The 17,033-nt window shown below is 39.3% G+C and overlaps 1 protein-coding gene across 3 annotated transcripts in view; it reads left to right on the top strand.

Annotated features, from left to right (window-relative positions):
- Positions 1 to 17,033, top strand: part of CRB1 (crumbs cell polarity complex component 1) — a 103,860-nt gene that overhangs the window by 55,514 nt on the left and 31,313 nt on the right. For all 3 annotated transcript variants that reach the window (XM_071751046.1, XM_071751044.1, XM_071751045.1), the window contains exon 6: positions 14,254 to 15,207. In XM_071751046.1, the coding sequence (XP_071607147.1) occupies positions 14,254 to 15,207 (954 nt within the window). The remainder of the gene's footprint in view (positions 1 to 14,253; positions 15,208 to 17,033) is intronic.

Genomic DNA, 17,033 nt, shown 5'->3' with positions numbered 1-17,033 from the left:
TCACACATAAACATCTCTGAATAACCCCCAGCAGTAGGATGCTGTTCTCATTCACCCTTGGTAAAGGGCTTTACTTGGGAAGCTGCAATTTGTATTCCACCCTCCCAAAAAATAGACACTGCCCTAATTTGTGAAAAGACAAAAATTGTTTGAACTATTGTAAGCATTGATGCCAGCAGAGCTCTGAGACATCCGAGTTCTCTGTCCTCCTTCTGTACCTATTAGCCAGTAGAGGGAGTGTGAAATCCTGTCTATCATCTGCTACACCTTAGCAAAATCTACTTTTAGCTGATACCTCCATACAGCCTTAGATCCTGTCCAGAATATCCTTTTCTCAGGGACTTTGTGACTATCACTGTTTGCTACTCCAAATTGTTGACATCAACTTTTAGCTTTTGCACCACACCATAAGGAGTTCAGGGATAGCAGTCTCCAGCCACTCGTGCAAAGTCCACTCAGGGCTGTAAGAGCTATGGAAAAAACCCAAGGACTACAGTTTTATGTACAGATGAGTGATTTGATGACCCAGATCAGGGCTATTCATAGATAAAATCTGTTAGCACCTTGAAGGCTGGGCTTTCAAACAAGAACAATAACATAATTTTCCATCCCAGAGTATTGGATATTACTGATTATGCCAGTGGTCCTGCTAATGGAGCTATTGGGGTGAAAAGAGGCAGAGGAATTCCTGTGCTGCTAAAGGATAAGCACCCACAATAGATTTTGCACCCTCACTTGAAAAAAAAAATACGTGTTTGACCAAAGCATTGTGCAAAGTATTCATGTTTTCCTCTCGATCCTTAAAATACCACTGAAGGACTATTTCAGACCTTACATAAGGTTCCCATAATGCCAGTGGATAAAAGACATCAGTTTTTAAAGCATAAAAGGCACCTCATCTAGGCTTAGAAATGTCAGTAGTAATTACAAACTTTGTTTTCAAGTATAATCAATTCTTTATTTATGGTGTGAAATGTTATTTACCCTTTTGAACTTTCACTATTTGAAGGCAAGCAATATTGTTGGCATGTTGCTTTAAAAATAATTGCTTCTGGACTGAGAAATTGAATGTCAAGTTCCAACTTGATGTAAATTAAATAGGTTACATTAATAGTCTGGCCCATGGTCGAAGTGAGTGTTTCGATTCTGGGTTTGACTTCAGGACATGACCTCTTGATCACACAGGTCAGCACAGATGGGAAATATTGAAGAGGTACCCTAGGTTGATGTGGGGAAGAAAGTGTCTTGTACTGATCTATCACAAACTGTCTGATCCATTAAAGAGAAGCAATGTCAGAATCCACAGAGAATAAAGCTTGGTTGTCACAGGTCATTATGCTCTTCAGAAAAAAAAAAAAAAAAAGGTTGTAAGGAAAATCACAATGATAGGAATCCTCAGGGCTGTCGTGTACACATAATCTTCTAAACCTTCCTGAATTAATGCTGCCAAGCCTATATATAGGGGGGAAAGAGGAAAGAATCCAAATATTCTTCAGTTTTACAGTAAAAGTATGTCTCAGATTTCCCACCTGTGCCTGCTATAAAGGATCGTTTGACAACATACAGCATTTTAAATTTAAAAGGAAGATATCTGTAGAGCTAAGTCTCACACTTAAGTGATCAGGTCTTAAGAAGAATTGCATGCCTGAGAGCAATCCTGTTTGCAAGATCAGGCAATATATAATTCTTCAAGTGGAAGGAACAGGTGAATTGGGGAGGAATTTAAATGTGATTTTTTTTTTCCTTTAAAATGTTATCTCCTGTCTTTAAAATTTACTTTCATCTCAAGTTCTGAGCAACTGTAGCTCTCTCAGCCTCTCCTCATGCCAGATTTTCCAGTCCCTTAATCATCTTCACAGCCTTCACTATTCACTACCCCAGTGCATTCACCTTTTTGTCTTGTACCTGGGGTTCCCAGCTCTGGACTTGATGTCACCTCTCCAGTAGAGGTGAAGAGTCACCTCCCTTGACCTGCTGGAGGACAGAGGGGCTGCTGGCTCAGGTTCACCACTCTGGCAAACCTGCTTGCCAGACACACACTGCTGGATGGGGTTATCTGTCCCCACATGTAGGACTTTGCAAATCCCCTTGCAGAACTTCATGAGGTTCCTGTAGAGCACCTGTCCACGTTGGCTGAGGCCCCTCTGAATGGCAGCACAGCACTGATGTATAAAAAACTCTTCCCAATTTTACTATTCCAATTTTAGCTGTTAATAATAATAATAATAATAATAATAATAATAATAATAATAAGTCACCTAAAAGCTGTTGCTGGATTGGACTCAGGAGTTTTACAGCTTGCTAGCAATTATTTAACTGATGAGTCCCAGGTCTAAAGTCTTCTAAAATATGTTTGGACACTTAGTAAGAAAAAAAAAGCTGGCAAAGTAGAGCCAGCTACAGCCATAATTTTATGTGATATATTAAATAAAAATTTTACATGAATTGTTCCCTGTAGCCTCTAGCTAATTATTCAATGTTTGCTAATGGGAAGGACAAGTGATCAAGCCTAGTATTTTCTGTACGCTCATTTGCACTGTTTGAAATGAACTCTGAGGTGAAAAAAGCAAGGCATGATATTCTTCTGTTATGCTGACTGATTTTTTTTCAGGTATAAGGAGAATTTCAAAGAAGTTAAACTCACCTTTTACTGGAATCTGGATGCCGATTCCTTTTTAAAAAAAATGAATTAACTTTAAAAAGTTAAGACTTCTCTTGGTTGCACAGGGAGAATCAGATTAAATAAAGCACTCTCTTGCCCTGGCTGACAATGAACTTTGCACTTACAATAAATATCATCAGTTTAGATAGCTAATTTCTGCTGCTAATTAACTGCTGGAAATTGATTTGGTGTGGATCTGATTGAGACTGTTCACCTACCACTGTAATTTATCAAGTCTGTCTGTGTTAACGAGATGACACAATTACAGAGAATCATAATTATCAATACAGTTGTGGCTCAGAAGAGGGCTCAGAATCTGTTTCTAGGCCTGTTTGTGAGGCCAGGACATCATGGTAAATCACTACCTATAGTGAAAAATAAAGCAAGCTATTTAAATGCTGTGCTGTGAACGTGCCTGCAACAGCTACAAAAGGCAGAAAGGGACCTGGGAGTCTGGATTGACAGGAAGCTGAACATGAGCCAGCAGTGTGCCCAGGTAGCCAAGAAGGCCAATGGCATCCTGGGCTGGATCAGGAACAGCGTGGCCAGCAGGTCCAGGGAAGGGATTCTGCCCCTGTACTCAGCGCTGGTGAGGCCACAGCTTGAGTCCTGTGTCCAGTTCTGGGCCCCTCAGTTCAGGAAGGATATCGAGGTCCTGGAGCAGGTCCAAAGGAGAGCAACCAGGCTGGTGAAGGGACTCGAGCACAGACCCTATGAAGAGAGGCTGAGAGAGCTGGGGCTGTTCAGCCTGGAGAAGAGGAGGCTCAGGGGAGACCTCATCACTCTCTACAACTCCCTGAAAGGAGGTTGGAGCCAGGTGGGAGTTGGTCTCTTTTCCCAGACGACTTTCAACAAGACAAGAGGACAGAGTCTTAAGTTGTGCCAGGGGAGATTTAGGCTAGATATCAGAAAGAATTTTTTTACGGAGAGGGTGATTAGGCAATGGAATGGACTGCCCGGTGAGGTGGTGGATTCTCCGTCCCTGGAGACATTTAAAAAGAGGCTGGATGTGGCACTCAGTGCCATGGTCTAGCAACCGCAGTGGTGGGTCAAGGGTTGGACTTGATGATCTCTGAGGTCCCTTCCAACCCAGCTAATTCTATGATTCTGTGATTCTGTGAAAAGTTAACTTTAGCAGATAAAGACATACAGAAAGTAGATTTAATCTAGCTCAATCACATACCCACAGTCTGACTCAGGAACCCCCCAGTAAGACAGCCAAGAGTCCTTGGCAAGCACACACATTCTCAGCTTCAGGCCATGCAGTCCCAGTGCATGAGGTTGTTATGTGACCTGGGAAAAGGGAAGCTCCTTGGAATCTCATGCTTCCCAGCTTCAAGATGTGCCAAGCATATGAAACTCTTAATAAGCAAAGACATTGTTTTGGATGAGTTTTCCCAATGCAAATGAGATGAAATCACAGGGAATGAGATAAATGAACACTGCTGCTGATGTGAAAAGAGGTGTGATCTCCTGACATTCCCATTGATACAGAACTGGACCGAAAATCACAGCCCAAAAACTGAGGTCTTCTGCCTCTACAGCTGCTCTTAGCAAGCCACAGTTTACATAGGAAAAAAACCATCTGTCAGGTAGCATAACTGCCTTGCAAAAGAATTTAAAACTGGATAGTGCAGGGTAAAATACTTGGTTTTCTGTATTCAAAGTGATAATAATTTATTTAAAAATATGTACGTAGGCACCGAGCTGTGTAATTATACACACCATGCAGATTGTATTCATCCAGATCATGTTCACCCTATTTATACAGATATGCTATGCACAGCTCAAAATACACACAGCATAAACATGTTATGGGTGTCCACACATTCAAAATTTATATTTTTCCATTCTCAAGCCTCCATTCTCAGTTAAGCTCTATAGGTCTTATTAAAACTATGATTTTCTAGCCTGCTGGATTTTTCAGCTTGCTTCAATATGGACTGACAATGAAGTTATGTAAATACAATCACTTTCATATGTTGAGGAGATTCAGATTGGTTTTTAAAAAATAAGAAAATCTTGCAAATGACTGAATATGTACTATTTTCAAAGCACTATTTCTAGGGCAGAAGCTGTTTCACACTAGACAGCACAGTGGCTGTGCTTGCCCATATCAGTTAAAACAAATAGGAAGCAGACAAGAGACAAGGTAGAAAATCCCTTTTAGGGCAGACTAGACACAGCATATGGATGTGTTCATCAACAGCAAGCACCCTTTTAAAGCCCTTAAGTGTTTGTAGGACTGAAAATTAATTTGTTTTCTAATTCCAAAGATATGCTTCAAACAGATTTTAAAGTCAATGAAACATGACCTTGTATAATCTAATTAAATAACTTAAAGGTATTGGTTGTTTTAAGATCCCTCTGGACATACTCCAGTTCAAATGTACACACATCATCTGTACAAGCTCATAAACCTACAAGAAATGCAAATCAGATCATAAGTGCTTTGAGTTTGACAGTGTCACCGTGGTTTTCTAAAACGTAAAACAAAAAATTCCTGAATCCTATGTACTCTTTTTAGAATTTAAGGGACACACAAAAAACCATACTGAAAGTATCTTTCATTGGTCCATAAATATCTCGCCCATAAATAAACAAGTATAGACTAATCAAATTAATTAAAACTCAGTATCCAAATTTCTTCTCTGGATGATTTTCCAACCCTTTGAATGAAGCACTGAACCCTATTATAACCTTCAAAGGTCACTTTCAAGCTAAATTTTTTAACAATTCTACTACCTTAATTCTCTACATTTTGTGAACTGAGTTTTCTGCTCCAGCACACATAACTGTATTTAATTACAAAACACATATGACTGTTTTTTTCTATTTTTTTTCCAGTCTTTTGCTTTGTCATTGCTCCTGCGGTCTCCTTTCTTCACTCTCCATTTTAGCCCAGACCTTTTTACAGATCTTAGCTCTGATCTGCAGTCTTTCAGAGCATCACTCATACTTTCCATATAGATTAATGGACATACACATTCACACTCTCTCCTCTTACTACCCATAAATGCCTCTGCATCTAACAAGAATTCTGTCTCAAAGGCCAACCAGACATCTCTTGGGGCACCATTGATTTCTGTATTTCCATTTCCTTTTTCCCATTCACATTTTTCTGTAATTTTTCATCTGTTTAGTCACCAAAATCTTTCCTGCTCTTTCCTCTTCTTTCTTAAATCACCCTTTTTTCATATATCCCCTCTCCCCACTTCGAGCTGTCACATGCCATAATTGTTCTCTCCCTCCTCTCATCACCCATTCCTTGTTCACAGCAATGATGCTGCCAGAAAACCCACTCCAGGATGCTTCCTGGGAAAACTGGGCTGCCACTGTTTGATTTTCTTTCTTACCTCCATCAGTCAAACACTTGAGCAGCTGCCTCTTTTACCTCCATACGAAGCTGACTGTGGAAGTAGGGAAATGAAAAGAAAATGAGTGCCATGCAGGGACATATTTCTTCACCAAGTTTTTCCCTACTCCAGATTCAGACCCTAATCCTACAATTGGATCCACATGGCTGGCTGTGTTAATCGAAATATGGGATGGAGGTGTAGGCTACAAGCACCAGTTTTGCCATTCTGCCCTTCTAGGACGTGGCCCCTCAGCATCCCCAGGCTGCACACGTCTGACCCCTGGTTCTGCTGCTTCACTTGCAGAGAATTCCTGGGCTGCAGAACACTCCTGGGCTGCAGGAAAAGCTGATGGAGAAGGCTGCCTCATCTACCAGGAAGCTGAAGCCAATGCTTAACTCAGTCAGCTGTTTCCAATATTTATAAAATAAAATAAACACACCACACCTCACTAAACAACTAATCACCTACACCATGTACACAATTTTCTTTCTGCTTCTTTTTTCAACTGAAAACTATTCGAGGTGTGCCAAAAAAAAGATGTGAAACAAGTGGAAAAACATTTCCAAGTATTTTTTCTCTCAGAAAATGTTTAATGATCGAAGAGATTAAGGGATTGGGGGTTTTTACTACTTAAAAAAAATCCGTTTTTACTGAAAATTCATAGAGGTCTCTGAAGCTTCAGGCCAGCAGCATTTAAAAAGATTGAGTTACAGCATGCCATTCTGAATGTAGCACATTATGAATTCCACATCCTTCAGCTAGAATGACATATTTAATGATTAAGCCAAGTCACTCAACTCTATTTCCATTTTAATTATTTTTCCTAGCCAGTATTAAATTTATATGTACATTTCAAATGGCGAGGGGAGAAATAGCAGAATAGTGGATTTGTCTGCAATAAAGGAATAACTAACAAGGGCTTATGACTTTACAAAATTAGAGTTCTGTGTGAAAAGTATCATGTGCAAATTAGCCCAACCTTAGCAAATGCTTATTATCCTACTATTCTTAAGTATCCAGTTTTCTGTGTGCTCCAGCTCTGCCCTGGATTCTGTCTTTCATTTCATATGAGCTTTTCCTGCTAAGACAGCAACAAAAGTTGCCATAGCAGATCAGATCACTGGTCACATTAAGTTCAATATCCAATATAAGCCAGTTCCTTATTGAAGAAAAATAGGAGAAAAAACCCTCCACTTAAATACCTCTCACTTCCTCTACGCTGATGTACATAAGAGTAAAAGCTCCTTCCTGACCTCCATGACAACTGATTTATGCCCAGAAGCATGGGGTTTAATTACAATGATATAGAGATGGTCAATTTATTTCCTTGCGCTTACTCACTCATGAATGTGCATTTCCTCCTTCCAGCAAAGAGTAATTATCTCTTTGCAATTATCAGCACAGATGTGCCAAAGTTAGAATTTTCATGATTTGAAGACCTGGAGCTCTGAAGAATATCTGCTCTGCCAGATCCCTCCGCTCGACTTAGAATTAATGAGTCCCCTGAAAAACCATTGTTTCTGCATGAAGATTTTGTAATATTTTCTAAAATTGTAAAATATAGGTGGTGGAAGTGTTATTGCAAATTCTTTGTCTTCCATAAAGCATATTCTAAAGGGTATGCTACAATTTGAGTTTCTCCAAGGTTTACTCCTACATGCATTTTATACCTAGATGCATATAGATTTATACGTGTGCAAGTATAGTTTGACACAATATTGCCCAGTTGCTGGGAATTATTTTATTCAAGGAATTTATAGAAACTTGTAAAAAAATGAGTTGCAAGGGACAGACTTGCAGCTATCTTTTGGGCTGTCTACATGTCTGTGATAGGATCAGCTGATTCATGTCACACTGCACTTTTGTTCTCATCTGTTTTTAAGGATCCAAAACAAACCTCATGGCTCCCTGTTATGCCACAGCTTTGTTGCTCTATTGTAATTAGAAATGTTTTCCTAAAGTGATTTAGTTCAGGACAAATCCATGACTATTTCTCTTGTTTACTATGGTCTCAGGGAACAGTGTGCTCTCTTTTTTTGTAATAAGAACTGGTAGTCTGTCTCATTTCCTTTGCTTGTCTATTAGCTGAACAGCTCCAGCTTTTTAGTCTCTCCTCACAAGCCATATTTTCTAGACCTGTGATTCTGCTCATTGCTGTTTTCTGAATTGTTCCCAGTTGATCCAAATTGTCCTTGCACTGCAGAACTAACCATGGACTCCATATTCCCACTAAGGCATGAACCAAAGCTTTGTAAACTGGTACTATTGTTCCACCCAGTGCTGGTTATCCTGGCCTGAGGCTGTAGAAATGGAATAACTGGAATAATGGAATAAATGGAATAATTAATTCTTCCATAATTGAATATTTTTCAGATAATTTCTTCAGTTTCCTATATTTACCTATAAGGGTAATTTTGTCTTTAACACACTCAAAATTTAGCCCTGCTTTATGAAACAATTTAGTAAGCAAGCTTTCTATACCATCATCTGAATCCTTTATGAAAACACTGACCAGGGCAAACTCAGGACAATCCAAAGTTGTACTCAGTGGAGACTCCCAGTTTGACAGAGACCTCCGAAAATTTCTGGGCAGCATCACAAAAGTTTTATACCCACTTTATGGTGGTTTCATGTAGCTTTTTCTCCTCAGTTTGTATCTGAAAATGTTATAAAAGACAATATCAAACCCTTACTGTAATTAGAATAAATACCACTATTTGTAGCCCACTTGTTTGATCAGAACACCCACTGGTGGTTCTGCCATGGCTCCAGGCAGTTCTCTAAATATTCTGGTAGGAAGATCCTGTCTCAGTGTCATCAAATCCAAGTTTTCACTGAGCTGTAGTAGTGTGCCTATCCCAACATGTCACCAATGTGTATGTTCATCACCTTACCCCAGAATATTTACCCAAGTCATGCTGCAAAAGGACTGACAATTACTGAGAACCTGCAACTTTCTCTTGCTATTTTCAAAATAAAATGCCTCTATTCAACTTCAAACTGTAGCACATCTGGTCAGAACTACTAATAAACTAAGTGCATATTATCTTATCAACATTAACTTTATTTTGTTTAAAGCTTCCTTACTTACCTTTTGAAGTAAGGTAAGTTAGAAGAGTTCAGATGACATTCTTACCCCTTGGTACTTGAATTTATTTTAGGAAAAATCATTCAATGCATGCACGAGGAAATGGAAGGAGAAAGATTTTTTTGTGAATCACCAAAAAAGCAATTGTGAAATGCAGATTAAATTAATCCCAAACTATATCCTGCAACTGTCTTTTGGTAAAACTAGAAATGTATTTGATGCAAGTTCAGGAAATTCCTAATTAATGAGTAAATAAGTCGAGGGAGAAGAAGGAATATACAAACACGTTTGCTCAAAAATGGGCATTTTCTTGGGAAAAGGCTGAGAGAGACTTCAGGATCCATTTTTAAAGTTTTAAAATGAGAAACTGCCAAAACAAATATATAAATTTTGCCATATGCCACTTGGGTGGCATAAATACAAACCCAGGAAAGACTTTCTTGCTTTATAATTATTGTACTCATTACACAAAGAGATATTGTTTTAGCAATATTTTAAGCAATTAATCATGTAAATAAAGTATATATATAAAAAAAATCTGCTGCTTAAATTATCACAAAAATAAGTAGTTCAATCTCCTGAACTCTATTCTCCTCTCTTAAAATTAGGTCCAAATCAAAATGGCTTGTTCAAGAGCTGAAGAAAGAAACAGGTTTGATAAATGATTTTTTCCCCATCTCTAGCACTCTTGAAAATCTGCAGACAGAAATTTCCAGGAAGTAGCACAATGAGAGCCAATGGAACAAAAATACTTTAGAAAATAAAGAAGCCAGATACAATTTTAGGTCTTTTCCATCTTCTTGAGATTTACAGTTTCTCTGCATGACAATGACTGTAAAAGGGTTGATCTAGGTTGAAAAACCTCTTGAAAATGAAGGAAAATATGTCTTAAAAACCAATACTTTCTAAAACAGAAAAAAATGACAAATCGGTCATCAGCAGATCTTTAAAATCAGCATTTTTGTGAAACATAATCAAGGTTTAGTGTGAACACACTTGGAAAAGACATACTGAAAAGCAATTTAAGTAGAATACATATCTATTGTGTAAGCAGTTTAATGAGTCTTACTTTAAGCCTTGTTGATCTGGCTTGGGCAAAATACACCATCAGACTACATCAGCAGGTACAGAAGTGGAGCAAGCTAATCCTGGAAAGGAAGACTTTATACCAAGAACTGGTCTGAATTTTTCAGAAACTTACTTTGTGGACTGCTTTAGTGCAAAAAGTTCTTTTTCCTTGGGAAAAAGATGGTTGCAACCAGGATACAGGTTTACATCTTTATAATGACAATGTTTACAGGTAAATATTTTTTTCTTTTTGTGGCATTATATGTGCACTTAGACTGCATTGAATGCATAGTATCTATCCAGACTGCTTGCTTGTACTTGCTTGGTATTTATATAGTGTCAAGGAACTGGAAAGGCAGAAGGCTGTAAAAGGATTTCTAATCCAAAGGGTAGATCAAAAGTGTAACTTGAACAATACCCTTATAATTGTTTAATCAAAATGAAAATCAGTGGCATTCAGCAGAATGATGCTTGGATAATTGCTTTTTTTCATCTCGCTTCAGCATGAAAACTTTGCTGCTAAATTTGAAACAGGCAGTTTAAGAGGTTAACAGTTAGAAAATAGTTACTCAATAGTAAGAATGTTTAAGTGAAAAAAGGAGGCAGATATGAGTGATGTTAGCAATCCAAGTCAGAGGAGCTGTTTTGTCTCTGTTTTGAAAGAAACTTCATGTGAGTAAAAAGTAATAATTATCTATAAAAATATTTAAATTTCCAGAAAATTTGGGTAGGTGTGTAATAATATATTTAGAAGACAAAATGCTGAATGATTTTACTTTACTTTTTAATTAAAAAACACTAATATGTTTAGCTAACCTAATGCACGTAACCACTGAAAAGAAAATAACAGTTCCACTTGCACTTGGTTTTGGTTTGTCTGAGATCTTCTGAGAGTCCTTTTTTACATTCTAAACTTCTCCAACCTGAGCTGTTTGAACTGCTTATACAGTTCTATAAATAGTGACTAATCCTTTTATCTAGAGTGCTTTTATCTTGAGTGACAGTGGTTTTTACTTGCATAGCAATTGGCAGATAACAAGCAATATCCACTTGTAAGAACAGCTGAACTATTTATTCTTTATGTGAAAAAATGTCTTATTATTTGTCTTTTGCTGTGACCTATATTTTTGTTTGTGCTGCTCTTATTATGAAGTAGTAGACTATGCATGCAAGTGTATACAGGTGTGTGTGTATATATATATATTTCTATTTATATATACACAGACACAATCCTGCAAAATTATTATTTGCAACTTATTATTAACAGCATTACTTCGAGAATGTTATTCAGAGACTGAAATACTTATGAAATTACACATATTTAAGTGGCTCTACAACAGTCACTTTGCATTTAGTAACTGATGTTAGTGATTTTCTATAGGCAAGGAATACACAAGCAATATGTACCTCCTCACAAAACTAATTTTATTTCTTCGTTAGACATCGATGCTTTTTTTATCAAATGTTTAAGCTAAATTTAAACGTAGAAACACACGTGATTTCCAAACAAGATTAGCATTCTCATTAAATCATTTCCTTAATTTTACATCTGATTTTTTTTTTTTAAGGAGAGAACAACACAGATGCAAAACATTATTTTGAAGTTAGGTTCAGTTTATGCTTCATCCTTTCCAGAGCCACTTCTGTAAGCTGTGACTCAGACCACAGCTACAAGGTGAAGGAAGGTGCCATGGGGTAAGGAACTGATATGCAGGGACTCATCACATCTTCCTAAAACCACCAAGTATCCAGACATTCACTATGCTGATTTTTTCTATGAAAGGTTTTAGAAAGGCTCCCAGCCTATAAATCCTTAAGCACGTTCTGACCACTCTGAAGCCCTCTGACAGGGCTAAGTACATCCCTGATCCTACAGCTTCCAGGCTGCAGAAATTTTATCTCTGCCACCAAGCCATGAAGAAACCTCATTCCTACAGCCCTCACATGAAGACTGAGTTGTATACAAGACCTGTGCACACATGGATCTTGCTGTCAAAGCAGGGAAGGGAGCCACACCAGGCAGGAGATGTAATAAAACAGTGACCAAAAGAGGGAACAGCTCACAGTAACTTCGCTTTTCATGTGCTAGAATAGCAAAACCAGGACAAGTCACCAACACAGAAATTGCCACAAACTGGGCAAAGCAGATATTGTCCTGGCCCCCAGTCAGTCAGTCCTGGTTTGGGAAGTCCACTTCACTTTGAGAAAGTCAGTCCCAATAAGTCATATTTCTGCCAGATGCCACTACTCATTAAGGTATAGATATACATCTCCTGTTGGAATGAATACAAGGCTGGCTGGAAAACAGAGAGTGCTGCTGGAAACCCCCCTGCCAGGCCAGGGAGATAGAACTACCTGTGTTTGATAGTCTGGAGCTTCAAGTGGAAACTATAACCTGTTATTGAAGACTGATGAGTGAGAAAGGTCACTGCAGGGAGAGCCTTTTACATACATTCTATGACCAATTCGTTCCAGTCTTTCAGACTATTTCAACCTATTCTCAGTTCCCTTCTGGCTCTTCTCTAATTTACCACTCTCTGAGATGGGTCTAGTTACAACTGTGATTGAATAAAATGGACAGTCAAGGAATTAGCCTGAGTAACAACATTTATCTGTTCCCATTTGAAGCAATTCATTGTGGCTGAATACTGCTCTGTAATTTTCCATGCAAAATGGCTCTGGTTTGCTGCAAAACTAAAGCTTGTTGCAGATTTCTATGTAGGTGTGGTGCCTGGTACCTGCCTGCAGCTCTGTCAATCTCAGCAAACCTCCTTGCCTACCTCACAGGCACCAGTTTTGCTGTGGTGATGGGCACAGTTCTGGCTATTAACTACTTTGTGTGGATGACACTAGTTTGAAAAATAACTGCAAAATACTTCTTATTTTTCTCTAGAATAACTATGAAAGGAAGTGGGAATATCAGGAGTGCAATGCAACATGAGCTTTTAAAAAAACTATTTGGATATTTTGACTGCTTCCAAGGGCGATGAGAAACAGGATTTCCCTGATCCATTGCATACATATTGGTCACTCGAATACTCAAGGGAGAAGTTATAATAATTCCTACTTTGTAGATGAACAACCGTGCAGAAGGATAAACAAATTAGTTTTGCAAGAGGAAGAGATTTGTTTTTCTTTGTAAGGTCTGATATAGTAGACATGCTTATATCTCTCATCTATCAAATTATAGCAAAATTGAGATGAGGATCTCTCCCTTTACCCAATTTACCAGAAGTCAAACAGAAGAAGAGAAAATATGAATCTGTATTACCCCTCTTTCCACAGGAGTGTTCTGAGATTTTTGTTTGAGAAAACATTCCTTACATCTTGTCTTCCTTTATATTTTGTATATAGGAAAGCTACAGAAAGTTCCACTGTAGATACATGGTACCAGGAATATTCTCCTAGATCATACAGCTTCTCTCAGATCCTCAAATCCCAAGTGAAAGCTCCTTACATTTTGCAGGGATGTTCACCTACTTGTCAGTCTGTCCCACTATATCATATAGTACTGATAAGTCCTGTGACTCTCACTTGAAGATTATTGCTCCAAGACATTTCATATCTGACCAGGAATACTGTCTGGAATTCTTCTACTGTTCAAATGAATGAGAAACTGAAGGAAAGACCAGCAGACTACAATCCAGGTCGTCAACATGCAGTGTTCTGAATATGAATTAGGCAAAAATTCATGGCTTTTTACTTGTGATAAATAATGCAGTTTCTCCCACAGCATTCTAGATTTCTACCACAGAATATGGGGGAAACAGTTACTTGATCACATCCTTTGGAGGAGATATTTATCTCAGTTTTATCATTGTCCATATCATAACTGCCAGTTTGTTTGATTTTTTTTTACCCAAAATACAGATTTTTCTATAATACATTGTACTAGAAAACCATGGCATGCGAATGGTATTTTATATTGAACAAGTTTAAAATGTGTGAGTCAATCATGTATTTATCAATGCATTTGTCTCTAATTAAAAACAGTTTAATAAAGCACAATATCAAAAATCTCAAATTGAGTTCTAGATATCCAATCCAGAATGTCTAACTCTTCACTTATCCTTCAGGTACTCACTGTGATGAAGACATTAACGAATGTTACATGAACCCTTGCCAAAATGGTGGAATCTGTGAGAATTTTCCTGGGAATTACACTTGCCATTGCCCATCTGCAGACAAAGAAGGGATTTATTACGGTGGCTGGAACTGCACAGAAGTTCTCCGTGGCTGTACTGATCACCAATGCCAAAACAATGGAATCTGTATCCCACATCTGAAAAATGGCCAACATGGATTCACCTGCACCTGCTCACCTGGCTATACAGGAATCCACTGTGAAACTGAAACCACGCTTTCTTTTCAAGGAAATGGGTTTCTTTTGCTGAAGAACCCCCTGATCTCTAAAAAGGAATTTTTCTACAACATAAAACTGAGGTTTCAAACTGTGCAGCCTACAACCTTGCTGTTTTACCGAGGGGAGAAAAATACATTTGCAAAGCTGGAGCTACTGAATGGCTACTTGCAGCTCTCCCTGCACGTCAGAAGCCAGCCACAGGCTCTTCTGCGTATCTTCCATAATGTCAGTGATGGAGAATGGCACTCAGTGGAGGTAACCCTGGCAAGAGCTGTAACTCTTCATTTGCTTGACAGCTCTTGCATAGAATCCTGCCTCAATAAAAAGTCTGTTATGATAGATAAGGACCACGTGATGCTTGCATTTCAGAGCACGTTTTTGGGCGGCTTACCAGTGGGGAACATTAGTGGCAGCCCTCTGCTTACCACCTATAATATACATTCTGCACCTTCGTTTGTAGGCTGTCTGCAGGACATTGAAATAGACTTGAATGTTGTTACTCCAGAGAATGTATCACTTGAATCATCTTTAAATGTCAGGACAGGATGCCCAAGGAAGGACTGGTGTGAAACCCATCCCTGCCAGAACAGGGGACGCTGCACCAACCTCTGGCTGAGCTATCACTGTGACTGCTACCGGCCCTATACGGGGCCAACCTGTGCAGCAGGTAAGGGAATGCTCTTTGCATTGATATTGGAAGTGCTTGCTGAAAACACAATCATAAACAATCGTTTTTACCCGGTGTGAATTGGCCTGGCCCTTAGGATCTGAACAGCGTCACCAGCAGGTCCAAGGAGGTGATTCTGCCCCTGTACTCAGCCCTGGTGAGGCCTCACCTCGAGTACTGTGTCCAGTTCTGGGCCCCTCAGTTCAGGAAGGAGATTGAGGTCCTCAAACAGGTCCAAAGGAGGGCAACCAGGCTGGTGAAGGGACTCGAGCACAGATCCTGTGAGGAGAGGCTGAGGGAGCTGGGGCTGTTCAGCCTGGAGAAGAGGAGGCTCAGGGGAGACCTCATTGCTCTCTACAACTCCCTGAAAGGAGGTTGGAGCCAGGTGGGGGCTGGGCTCTTTTCCCAGGCAGCTCTCAGTAAGACAAGAGGGCATGGGCTTAAATTGTGCCGGGGGAAGTTCAGATTGGATATTAGAAAGAATTTTTTCACGGAAAGGGTGATCAGACATTGGAACGGGCTGCCCAGGGAGGTAGTGGACTCTTCGTCCCTGGAGACATTTAAAAAGAGACTGGATGTGGCACTCAGTGCCATGGCCTAGTGACTGCAGCGGGAGTGGATCAAGGGTTGGACTCGATGATCTCTGAGGTCCCTTCCAACCCAGCCTATTCTATGATTCTATGATTCTACGATCTCTGGAGCTTAATGTCAACTGCTAAGAAAGTGCAAGGGGTTAGTAGTAGCATGCCTTCATTATTTCCTAGTTACCTTCCCAGGAAGGTTGAGTTTCAGCCTGACAAAAAAAGTCAGGCTAAACTGGTGGATTCCACTCATCCAGTTTTAAAATCTTCTTAGTGCTCTTAGCAGGCCATAAACTCCGGAAAACTGTAGTTCACTGGAGGTTATGTACCCCGAATAAAATTTAGAAAGCAAGCGAGTCACTTGGAGTTCAAGTCTTACTTTCAAAGCATTCTTTGAAAACTTTATCCTCAAGCTCTCTAGACTTTTATAAAGAAACTAATTTAAGACAATGAAAGGCGAGCAAAAGTACTGCAAGTCAAAAAAAAAAAAAAAAGATTCCAATTTTAAACAATGAATGAGATTATATTATTAACTTAATCTGATTAGCCTAAGGAAGGGCTTCAGAGGCTGGAAACAGGGCCCATTCATCTCTCAGCTGGTCCCAAGGCAGCTTTGGACAATCACTGGCAAGGGTGGCTCTTACCAGAGAGCTGCTTGGTAAACATGGCCATGGTTCAGCAAACAAAAGAGCACATCTCAGCAAACATCCTCTCTAGCTGTGACAAGCAGGAGCACAAAAGCTGCAGATGCCCATAGCACTTCTCCTGCTAGAAATGATCTTTCCAAGTGCAGGCTGAGGCAAAAACAAAGGACAAAAACTGGTTCTTGCCCAGCTCCAGTGTATAAAACCTTCTGGAGCTGTAAATGCAGAAAACCTCCGAAGCCCTCAGGAACATTTCTGGACTGAAGTCTTAAATCCTTCCCCAGTAAAAGTTTTAGAGTTTTCAAACAAGCAGTTTTGCTTAAGAAAACTGTAGAGGAGCAAGTCTTCCCCACAGCACGCTTGTCCCTGCTTCCTTCTTTGCCCCCATGCTAACCATCCACTCGTGCTAAATCATACCAATGTTTAGGGAGGAAGAAATGCATACATGCATATATTTATGTATATATATTTGCCAAGTGGCCTGGAAAAAATGAAATGCAACAGCAGAGCCATCATCAGATTGGAATGGACAGATCCTAAACTGGTGTAAACTGGCATGGCTGCGCCAGTGAAGCTGCATTGATTTACATCAGCTGAACAA

Source organism: Heliangelus exortis, chromosome 8, assembly GCF_036169615.1.
Source record: "Heliangelus exortis chromosome 8, bHelExo1.hap1, whole genome shotgun sequence".
Classification (NCBI taxonomy): Eukaryota; Metazoa; Chordata; class Aves; order Apodiformes; family Trochilidae; genus Heliangelus; species Heliangelus exortis.
This window is presented reverse-complemented; position numbering and strand designations above follow the sequence as displayed.